We start from the raw sequence: 12,190 nt of genomic DNA on the forward strand, positions 1-12,190 counted from the left end.
CAATTCTTTCAACATAAGATGCTGTATTCAAATTGGACAGGAGAGTTTGGACAAGGCAATTCTCTTGAATGCTGCCTTCAGGTATGGCATGGAAAGAGGGCATTTCTTTCACCGTAGTAACAACTGCATTCAAGGTCTGGAGAGGGCACTTTTTACAGACGAGTAAAAAGGGCAGGGGCTCAAGCCCCCTTTGGTGTCTATGTGTACACGTGCCTGGGCGGTCCCTGTCCTGGGAAAACCATGATGACATCACCCTTATCTCTCCAGCTGGGATGTTGAGTGACGAGGGGGGAGAACCCACCCAAGCAAGCAACCCCTGGGAGGGGCTGGAGGGGGGGGGAGGGGATCAACAACAGCGGGCGTGGCCGGGTCCCCGGGGAGACCGCGGAGATTGACAAGAGGGCGGCGAGAGCCAGCCAGCAGTGCTGGAGCTGTTCAGCGTGTGCAGCGCTAAGCAAGTGTAGCAGCAATGAATCCCAATTGGCACGGCGCTCCAGGCCCACACCAGAACCAGATGACTCCCCAACACCCGCGGGCCAAGAAAAGCAGCGCAGCGCCGGCAGACTGACTGGCTGTGTGCGGTTGAACTATTGGAGATGCATTGGTTAGGATCACATTAAGCACTTTAGCCCCCATATATGCAGTACTTTTGCCCATTATATTCGACGAATAGTGAACCTCAGAACACTTTGAGATGCGTTGCTGTGAGCTTGCAGATCTGCTATTTTTTGTTTTTTTCTCGAAAATGTTTGAGATGTTTTGCCTATAATGACATGCTCTCCAAATAGGGACGCCATGGGGTTAATGTGGTTAAGCTCTCACCCTGGGATGTGATTATGAAGGAAGAAGGAATGTATACGTGTGTGTGTGTGTGTGTGTGTGTGTGTGTGTGTGTGAGCGCGGCAGCGTATAATTAAAACCGAAAGAAGCAAAAGTAAGACAGGGAGTGGCTGTGAAAATGAATGTTTGCAGATTACTCCACACGCAAGTGTGCGGTGTTTATACTGTACTCTTATGTGTGTGTGCGAGTGAGTGCACCCATGCGTGGACATCCTCTCACCTTGTGACAGTGGTGCACGGCAGAGACTATCTGTCGGAAGAAGCGCCTCGTCTCGCGCTCGTTCAGACGCCGGCGCTCGCTGATGTAGTCGTACAGTTCGCCCTTGCTGGCGTACTCCATCACGATCACGATCTTGTCCTTGTTCTCGAACACTGCGTTAGAAAGAGACAGAGAGAGAACGATTAAGACAAAAACAGACAGCTTGTCTTATCCTTGGCCTCGGCTCAGTAAACGTATTATCAAAACCATTATCTGATTTTATACCACGACTACAGAGGCCAACGGGATTACGGGCCAAAGAGGGGAGAGTGGGAGGACTGTTTACACAATGATTCCAGCTTCATTTGTACAGTTTGTAATCGCCCCAAAAAAAAGAAAAGAAAAAAAGCTGAACATTCTTTATTGTAAAAAACGGCGAGTGGATTAAGTCCCCCGTTTACCCCCCACCTAGTGTTGGACGGAGACGGTGGATTCCAGAGACGCACGCCGCTGCATCTCGGCACTTTCTCTCTGGGTTACATCACCTATAAAAGCTCCACCTCAATAAGTCTGGCCGCGGCTCCCTTAACAACGCCGCGGGGAGGGGCTGTTATTTCAATCAAGCCAACTCTCCTTGGAGAGAGAGAGAGAAAGAGAGAGAGAGAGAGAGAGAGAGAGAGAGTGTAACTAACAGAAGAGAAATCAAAATGGACAGACACGCGGAGGAGGAGAGGAGTTGAAGAGGAGAGAGGGAGAGTAACTCATCGGCTTCACATCATGTCACCATGTTTCACAACTCTGTCCCACATTCCTGGTCACCGCAATCCAGTATCTATGTACACATAGGAAAACATCACCGTCTCACCCTAAAGCGCACAGTGATTTTAGTGAAGAGAGACCCCGCCTGACCTCTCCTCTAGTTTCTGACTAGTCATTGGAATGATTAAGGCTTTTTAGTTTCAAGTCTCAATGTATTGAGTCAATGTATTGGGTCTGATTTGGATGATGTTAAAGGCCCACTTCACCTCTGGGACAACCAGATCTTATTTTATTGTTGTTTGAGACACGATCAACAGAGTTATTTATGATGCATCATGCTGCATCATATGATGCAAAATGCATCAGTCATCTAGTCATGCTGAAATACTAAAATATCTCAAAACACAGATTGAACACAAGAAATAACTCAGGATGGTGTTGATCGTGTCCCAAACAACAATAAAATAAGATCTGGTTGTCCCAGAGGTGAAGTGGGCCTTTAATTATCACTACTTTATATATATTGTCGTCGTTGTTGTGGTATGTCCAAAACCGTTTGTTTTGTATTTATCATTTTAAAAATGATTTAAACTAGTGAAAACAGCCGATCGACAAGCACACAACGCCTCACAGTGCGAGGCGTTGTGTGCTTGTAGATCTGCTGTTTTCACTACTTTTGTGCGACAGCCTTGTATGATGAAGCAGGGCTTTGCTTTGCGAAAAAAAATTACAAATTTGAAACTTGGAGATACGAGGTTTCTGCCCGACAGTGACGATATATACTGTATATCATTTCTTTGTTCTTGATTCGGTTTTAGACTAGTGTTATTCTATTTAGACAAGCCACTGGTGCCATATATAAACACTTTAACAATGCATCTGTTTTGTCCAATGGGATTGTGATGATGTCCGATGAGATGTCGAACAAATAAACTAAGCTAAGCTAAAGTAAAGTAAATCTGATACAGTAACCTGGCGTCTTGGGAAAATTGCTTGGTCTCCGGCGAGTTCACATAATAAGGGGGAAGAGAAATGATTAGCCAGGCAGATAGAAAGAGAAAAGAGAAAGCAAGTGAGGGTGAGAGGGAGGGAGGGAGGGAGAGAGAGAGAGAGGAGAGAGAGAGAGGGAGCGCTGGAAGGTGAGACACAACACAGCAGCACAAGCTTGTTTGTACTTATTGTGTGTTGGTTTTCCCACACAGCGGGGTCAGCGGAGGTGAAGCCGGCCTCCACTTTCTGCAGCCATGAGTGAACAACCTTCATACGCTTCTCTCTCTCTCTCTCTCTCTCTCTCGATCTCTCTCCCTCTCTCTGTGGTGGAAGAAGTACAACTTTTTTTACTTAAAAAGTAAACGTATCAATGCTGCAATGTATGTCTCAATGCTGCAATGTATGTCTCATATTCCCAGAATTAAAAAAATAAAGTACAACAGTATTGGTATAAAAATGTACTTAAAGTAGCAAAAGTATTAACAATTCCGCCATATAACCCAGCTGGAGTAACCAGGTTACCATGGTAACCAGGTAAACAGACGCTTGCTGCGGGTGCTTGTGAAAAAAGGTTTACTTAAGTACGGTACTTGAGTAAATGTACTTAGTTACTTTCCACCACTGCTGCCACACTACTCTACCATGCTCTCTCTCTCTCCTACCCTGCCTACACGGATACTTTTTAGAGACACAATCCTCTACAAAAACACATGGTTGCTGATTGATGGTAATGCCCGCTGGTTGTGACCCACCGACCTGGGGGGGGGGGGGGGGGGGGGCAGTAACATACGCCAGCACCGGGGAGAGAGAGAGAAAGAGAGAGAGAGAGAGAGAGAGAGAGAGAGAGAGAGAGAGAGAGAGAGAGAGAGAGAGAGAGGAACGCAGACTCTGGCATTCTGATTAGGAGGAATCGAGGCGGTGACCCCAGGTGACATTTGCAGTGAGCCATATGATAGCCTATAGCGGCAGAGGGTGCTAGCTCGGAGCGTCGGAGTCCCCCTTGTGCGTTCTCCTTTTACCTTTCTCTCTCTACCTTTGACCCCGGTGGGTGAGGTAATTACCTGGCTTACATAACTCCGGTTTCTAGCTGCTCCCTGGGCACCCGTCGCTGCTTCCACCCCCGCCACTCGCTGTGTTGTGTTTGCTAATTAGTCCCCATTGTGCGCCACAATGGCCTCTGTGCTGCGGCTTACACACAGCGCTGGGCAGCTATAGCAGGTTTGGTTAGTGAGAGCACTTGTTTCCCAAACACTGGAGTCGGGACCCGTATGTGGGTCGCGGAACACTTTTTTATGGGTCGCGAGTAAATACCCCTTTATTTTTTAGAGAGGAAAGTACTTTGCATCGCGACGTGTTGTGAACTTGTGGATATAGGGCTATTTGCACTTGTTTGAGTCCTGGGGAGACATCAAATGTCTCTTTTGGGTCTCGAGCTAAAACGTTTGGGAACCACAGAGTTAAGAGTATAGAATACTCTACTACAAAAGTCCTTGTAGTCCTTGTCTAAAAAGCAAGGACTTTCAACCTGGCACACAGTAACCTGTACCTGGAGTGTTGATTTATAATGCTGAAAGTCTGCCCCATGGGTGCACTGCTTTGTTTCTGCTGGTTTAGTCAGGTTAGATTTAAGCCGTTTTAATGCCATTCAGAATTACATTAAAGGCCACTTTATCATTTACCAAAAAAAGGAATTCTGTGGCTGTTTTTAAGACCTTTGAAGCATACATTTAAGACATTTCAACCACTTTAAAGAGACAGAAAAGGGTGGTCCAAATGTAGAGCCAACTCAGCTCCAGTTCAATGGGTTTAAATGGTGTTTTCTAAGGCCTTGTACATACACAAAATGTAAAAAAAAAAAAAGGAAACATTTTAAACCAGAACTTCAGAGCATCTTTCTTGAGTCTTGAGTGTGTTGTAAAGTGCCCAGACTCCTCCCCCAGGAGGGAGGTCCCTGTCACGGTCATGCCAGCCAGGCCTGTCTCCACAGGCCTACGTCTCCGCTCTGGGGACAATGGCATCTCCAGAAGATTCCACTGAGCACATAGAAAACCCACTAACAGCTTTAGCTGGATGAACCAATTGGAGCATTTATAGCATTCTTTGGGGCTTGAGTGTGTGTGTGTGTGTGTGTGTGTGTGTGTGTGTGTGTGTGTGTGTGTGTGTGTGTGTGTGTGTGCGTGCGTGCATGAGGCGTTATGGGTTTTGCAGGGGAGTGTCGGGCAAAATGCGCTTTTTAAAAGCCTTGCACAGCATGCTGATGGATGCAGAACGCAAGGGGAGTGGTACGAATCCATCTCCGTGCACCGCGCACACACACACACACACACACACACACACACGCACGCACGCACGCACACATCTGGATCAGCTTTGCTTCACACAAGCAAGTTAGCAGGCGCTGTTGAGGAGGGTGTTGCCGGATACACAGCTCTGAGGATGGGGAGAGGGGCAGGAGTGGGGGTGTCTATACGTCTCTGAGGCCAGGCCAGGCCGGGCCGGGCTGGACAGAGGCCAGGCCACGACAGTAAACACAGAGCTTTTAAGGAGAGAAGAAACACCAGAAAGCAGAGGGCAAGAGCAGCGCGGGGGTACAGCGGGGGCACTAAGTGAAACAGCCTGGCAGAGAGAGAGAGAGCGAGAGAGAGAGAGAGAGAGAGTTGGGTCGGGTACAAAGGGATGGCGGTGAGCGCACGCACCGCGCCAGCACATGGACTCCCAACACAGAGAGTTTATGAAGCCGGGGTGGTTGCTCTTTTAATCATTCTCCCAGACGGCAGGACAAACTGGGCTGAACCGCAGGGCCCTCCAGCTGACGACTGGCACGTTCCCATGACAAATAGCGCTGTTTGTCGCCCCGCGTATACACACATGGAGGAGCCGATAACGATCCCTGCTCGGAGGAGGACTTTGAAACCAAACAAAGGAAACGGCAAGCGGAGCTAGCGCCAAGTTTTTGGGGCAAGCGAGCGGCGGCAGGTCGACACACAACCCGCCGTGTGGCACAAGGCAAACCTTTCCTCCCTCCCTGTCCCCTGACAGGACGCAGAGAGAGAGAGAGAGAGAGAGAGACTGTCGCTCTGTTGTTGACCCACACACTTATAAAAATAAGTCACGAGTCACAGGAATGGAACCGATGCCACTTTGCTGGCTCACAGCAGCCCGGCCTCGTGACTCAGACGGCCCCTGTGCGCTCGTGGGCCGAGAGGATGACGAATTGTTAGGAAGCAGCTACTCGTGGAATTCAATGTGAATTGTTTCAATTGGATTGCACTTTCTTTTATATATATGAGGAAACGGGAGGTGCTGGTTAAGCCTGGATATTTAAAGACTTGCTTACTGGGGCAGACATACAGAACACGCTGCACAAGCTAAATTCATTTAACTCTGTAGGTGTAAAGAATTGTGCATTAGCACACTCGCACGAGGTTCTTAACACATTCGGCTGGCTGTGTAAAGATAGCTACGGGGAATCCTACCTCAGCATATACTGTATATACCAGATTAGCAGTCAGGGTAACCGGGGTTTAAGTTAAACTACCCAGTCTTCCCAGTTGTTCAATGCGTGCACTCGCCACACGCGCACACACACACACACACACGCACACACACACACACACAGAAATGCCAGAGCCATAGACACTTGTACATTCACTCTCACTCTCTCACTCTCACTCGCTTTCTCTCTCTCTCACACACACACACACACACACACACGCGCGCGCGCACACACACGCACACACACGCACACGCACACGCACACACACACACACACACACACACACACACACACACACACACACGTGTCTGATGATCCTAGTCTGGTTCCCAGCTGCAGATGTCTCTAAGTATCAGCAGATGTCTGGCCCTGAGATCAAGACTAGGGAAGACCAGGGGAGAGACCTCTTATGTGGGAGAGACACACGCACAAATGTGTGCACGCACACGCACACGCGCACACACACACACACACACACACACACACACACACACACACACACACACACACACACACACACACACACACACACACACACACACACACACACACACACACACACACACACACACACACACACACACACAGTGTCTGTCCCAGAAAGATGAACAGAGCAGAGGATCATATGAAAAACATCCCACAGCTCTAGTATGACATCTGTACATCATAACATGACACTTTACGCAGCCTGGCCACAGCGGTGTGCACGTGTGTGTGTGTGTGTGTGTGTGTGTGTGTGTGTGTGTGTGTGTGTGTGTGTGTGTGTGTGTGTGTGTGTGTGTGTGTGTGTGTGTGTGTGTGTGCGTGTGTGTGTGTGTGTGTGTCTGCCTGCCGTAATCTGAAGACTCACCTCTTCAGACTCCACCTTAGCCCGTAGCACTTGCCCTAGCATTGACAATCCTTATACAAAGTTTAAAAATGCTATTTAGGTACTATAGTTATATATAGTAGATAGATACTATATGTTATTTTTAGACAGATTTTTAGACAGATGCCAGGTTCATTTGTTGACCTGGCATCCTATAGTTTGTATCGTTTCAATGTACAGATTATTAGTTTTTTGATCATTTAATGTTTAGACTGATGATTTCTGTATATCTGTGTGTGTATGTGTGTGTGTGTGTGTGTGTGTGTGTGTGTGTGTGTGTGTGTGTGTGTGTGTGTGTGTGTGTGTGTGTGTGTGTGTGTCTCTTGTTGGACACGAGGACAGGTCCTCACCTTCATATATAGAGATGATGTGGGGGTGGCGGAGAGACGACATGATCTCGATCTCCCTGCGGATGTGGACCATGTCCTGGTCATCCTTGATCTTCTCCTTCTTGATGGACTTGATGGCCACCTGTAGACACACACAACAAGCCCGCTTTGTTATTAAAACCAGAGAATCTTTGAATCTGTGATTTATTGAGCAGTGGTTCTCAACCTGTGGTACGTGTACCACTGGTGGTCCTTGAGCCCCCCTCTGGTGGTACTCAGAGGAGTCTCCCAAAACAGAAGAGAAAAGTGGAGTGAAATATTTACATTATACTACTGGCAGTTCTTCTGATCAGGCAGTTGGTTGAAATAGGCTCTCCAGTCATGCTGAAATGAGCATACAGCGCAGTTTGCAAAGGAGTTCATGGACGTAGTAGCCAGTGGTATAAAGTAACTAAGTAAATTTACTTAAGTACAGTTTTGAGATATTTGTACTTTACTTGAGTATTTCCAGTTTTCAGTACTTTTACTTTTACTCCACTACATCCCAGATGTATAATATTTGGCCACGACCCTCAAATGGGTCCCGACCCACTGTTTGGGAAACAGTGCTGTACACACACACACGACTCCGTGTGTCTACAGGAACACGTGAGCTCCTGTTGCGACATCCCCATCCTCCAGTCCAGGGGTGTCGCACCAAATTCCGGGCCCTGGGTACTTTAACTATTGAAAAATAGAAGATATACAAGCTCACAGCTTGTGGATCTGCTATTTTTGAAAAATCATGAGAATTTGTGCAAGTCTTTGAATACTTCAAATCCTTCTAAGGTTTTTTGAAAAACCTATGTTTCTATGTCAGTGGTGCCCCAAAATGATGTGTATTTGGCCACGGACCCCCATCTCAAAATATTTAGTTCCAGGGACCCCCCAGAAGCAGAATTTGAGTTACAAATGTTTGCTTAAAAAATACATATATTCAAAGATTTGCCCACATTTTCACGACTTTTCAAAAATAGCAGATCTACAAGCTCGCAGCGTGGCACTCGGTGCCGCACTGTGAGCTTGTATATCTGCTATTTTTCAATAGCTAAATAATGAAGGCCCCTCCACCTTGGGCCCTTGTAACTCGGTCCCACTTGTGACGCCCCTGCTCCAGTCTACAATAACCTCTCTGTGAGTCCTCTCAGACTCATCTGACCTCCCTCCCTGGAGTCCTTGCAGCGCAGGGGCCTTCCCCCTATAGTGACCTTTTACCCTCTCCTCACCTGTCTGCCTCATCATCAGACACGAGGGCTGGATGAGTCTACCTGCAGCAGACAGTGTCATTTTCCCCCAGCCCCTGGGGCGCTGTATAGCGTGGGAGAGGGTGGGTGGGAGTCGCAAATTAAAGTGCGCCAGTTTGAGAAAAACAACCTGGCACGTGGTGGTGGCAGGGTAATGGAAGCTTCCTTTGTGCTGCGCTCTCTCTCTCTCTCTCTCTCTCTCTGGACCCAAGCCCGCATTTAACCTGCCGTTTAAGGCAGTGTTTGGGCTGGTCTGTGAGCCGGGGCCCCTCACCCCGTGCACTAATTGAGAGATCAGGTGGCGGAATCGCACACAACGCTGGGGGGGGGGGGGGGGGGGGGATTTCCATAGCGACCTAGTCTGTCTGGCTTGCAGAGGCAGGCATGTTGACTGAAACAGTCACGATATGCAATATGAGGAGCGGAGTCGACGTCCGAGGCCTATCTGGCCTTGCCAGAATGGGGGGTGGGGGGGCTCTCGTAGATACATTCAAGAGGCAGCAATTAGATGTGACTGGATGATTTTTCACTGTCATGCAAATAACAGCAGCGCTAAGAGACTTGACCACAATTGGACGCGCATTCGAAATCTCCAGCCGTTTTAGCCAATGCGATCTTAAAATGAAAGGCCTGGCGGGCTACTCCAAATAAACCCAATAGAAAGTACACAGTCCTGCACATGTCCCTATAATTGTAGCCTAAACATTCCGGATTGAGTCCCGGGTGTCCTTTGATCTGGCCAGCATAGAGGCCTATTCACTCTGAATTTCTGTTAGTTTAAACTTTTGTCCTCCCCTGGAGCAGAGCAGCCATATTCCCGGGGAGCCCGAACCTTTTTTTTTATTCCAAGCAGCAGAAAAACCACAGGCGGTAACGGGTGCCAAGCTAATTACCGTATACATCCATAAAAATAACCCCAAACCGGAATAGCTCCCATCCAGAGCAAATCTTGATTACATAGAATTAAAAAAAAGAAAAAAAGTAGTCTGCCATAAACAAGAAGGGGCTCTGTGTCCCCATGCTGAGTGTTTGCCTTCGTTACCCCGGTGTTCTTAATTAGTACAAGCCTTAACACTGTGGTTTTCCTTTACCTCATTGGATTCTGAGTTATCCGCCTGGCCGCAAGACCTGAGTAAGGTTTCTAAAGTTCCATCCTTTGTTTGTTGCAGAGTTAAAGTCGGCCTCTTCCTGGATTTAATTTAGGAATGAATGAGAGGGGGGCACAGTGCCAACTGCTATTAGACATATTATGACGATGGAAGGAACTTGACCATTCTGGGCTCTAGCCCAGAATAGAGCAACGGCAGTCGACTCCATAGCGACTGCCTCCATACACCTCCATAGCGTCCCCTATAGACCGTTTTTTTTTCAAAACTCTGGCTACGCAGGCTAACAATTCTGCGCCGGATCTTCTGTATGCTAACCAGAAACTTTCTGGCAAAGTCAAGTAAAGTTTCCATGTCTGTCTGACTGACTGTAGACCAAGGGCAAAATGTCCCTGTCTTGGAGAATAACCAGCGATCAATCTTTTTAAAAGCCATGACCCTAATACCACCCTGTGTATGCAAACTCATTAAATGAGCTGGCCTCCCCACAATGGGCTTGTGACCAAGCTAGCCATCTCTTGCATACCGCTGCTGTTGGAAAAACCTTGTATCTCCTCCATATTTCGACTTTGTATGTTTGTTTGTTTTTCAAAAATGAATGCCTTACTGTAGCATGACAGTGTCACACAGAAATAGAAAAAACATAATTGAAGTGAAAGTGGTTAAGTATGTCTGACTGTTATCATTGAGCGGTGCTCCTGGAAGGAGCTGAGCTCCAACATCTGGCTTTGTCCGGTTCCCCAAAAAGGTCCAGGCCCTAAAGTAAACTGAAGTGTGGATTAACAACAAGCTTGTGACTCATTAATAACTGCAGCGGATCAGGTTCTTTTTTCTTAATGTACTGAAAAGTACGTTTTGGACATACTAGGTTTCCGCCTGACAGCAGTGCCATCATGTGCTCATGTTCCTCCTGCCAGGACCCCCTCTGTGGATCATTAAACAGGACTGCAGATTACCCGCCGGGGCGGCCAGCTGGCTGGTCCCCAACCGGCACGTCTCGTCCCCGAGCGCAGCCCGATATTACTGTCACTCACAGAGCAAACAGACACTGTCCTGCCGACTACGCCAAGCCAGGTAGAGAGACCGGGTCTAAGTTCACCCCTCCCCTCCCACCAAGCTGGCTCTGTAATGTATGCAACACTGCACAGGGGCTTGTTTGAAGTGAAAGTCCGCCGTTTCGCTTCACCAGAGCCTGACATCGGCCCGGTGCTTTTCTCAGGCCATTAAAATAGATGAGGTATCCATCACGAGCGAGCTCATCGCCGCCCCCACCTGGCTCCTCTCCTGGGAGATTGTGTTCAAGTTATGTTGGTGGTGATGATGAAGGAGAGCGAGCATGAGGGAGAATAGAGACAGACAGAGAGAGAGAGAGATAGAGAGAGCAGGAGAAAAGCCCAGAGACTGATAAGCGATAGAGAGAGAGAAAGAAACAACACAAAGAGAGAGAGAGAGAGAGAGAGAGAGAGAGAGAGCCCGTGTGTAGGAGGAAGAGGAGCCCTTAACTATTCCAGAGAACTATATCTTCTCAACCGGAGCCAGAAATCCTAAAATGTCTTCAGCTGCACACACACACACACACACACACACACACACACACACACACACACACACACACACACACACACACACACACACACACACACACACACACACACACACACACACACACACACAGAATGTCAGTGTTTTTCCCCCTCTCCTCTCCAGTCCTCCCCAGTGAATCCATTGTTGGGGAGTGATGTAATCTAGTGCTTTAAGCTCATATTAATGTAACTCTGTCTGTATCCCCCCCCCCCCCCCCAACTGACACCGTCCCCCTCTTGTTATGGTGGGATTCCTTGCCTCCCCCTTTCCCCCATGCAGGATATTAACTCGTCCCCTCCGATCTCATTTCCTGACCGGGTTGGGGATGGCCTTTCATGTGTCACTGTCCATCGGGGGGCCCTCCTGTCGCCCCCATCGTTCCACTCAATTCATCTTAACATGGCAAGCGGCACTCGTCTGTATCGCCACTGTCACCAACACACATACACACAGGGGCGTCACAAGGTGGCGGGGGGGGGGGGGGGGAGTGGGACTGAGTTACTAGGGCCCAAGGTGGAGGGGCCCTAATTATTTAATACTTTAGCTATTGAAAAATAGCAGATATACAAGCTCACAGCACGGCACCGAGTGGCACGCTGCGAGCTTGTCGATCTGCTATTTTTGAAAAGTCGTGAAAATCTATGCAAATCTTTGAATACATGTATTTTTTAAGCTAACATTTGTAACTCAAAATTTTCTTCTGGGGGGTCCCTGGAACTCAATATTTTGAGATGTG

The 12,190-nt window shown here is 48.1% G+C and overlaps 1 protein-coding gene across 1 annotated transcript in view; it reads right to left on the reverse strand.

The window, feature by feature from the left end:
• The window catches only part of nuak1b (NUAK family, SNF1-like kinase, 1b), a 31,896-nt gene that overhangs the window by 13,180 nt on the left and 6,526 nt on the right, over window positions 1-12,190 (reverse strand). The window contains exons 2-3 of the mRNA XM_080736427.1: window positions 7,503-7,623; window positions 1,061-1,212 (exon numbers count right to left, since the gene is read on the reverse strand). Coding sequence (XP_080592553.1) covers window positions 1,061-1,212; window positions 7,503-7,623 — 273 coding nt within the window. The remainder of the gene's footprint in view (window positions 1-1,060; window positions 1,213-7,502; window positions 7,624-12,190) is intronic.

This window comes from Nannobrachium achirus (assembly GCF_963921795.1).
Source record: "Nannobrachium achirus genome assembly, chromosome: 11".
Lineage (NCBI taxonomy): Eukaryota > Metazoa > Chordata > Actinopteri > Myctophiformes > Myctophidae > Nannobrachium > Nannobrachium achirus.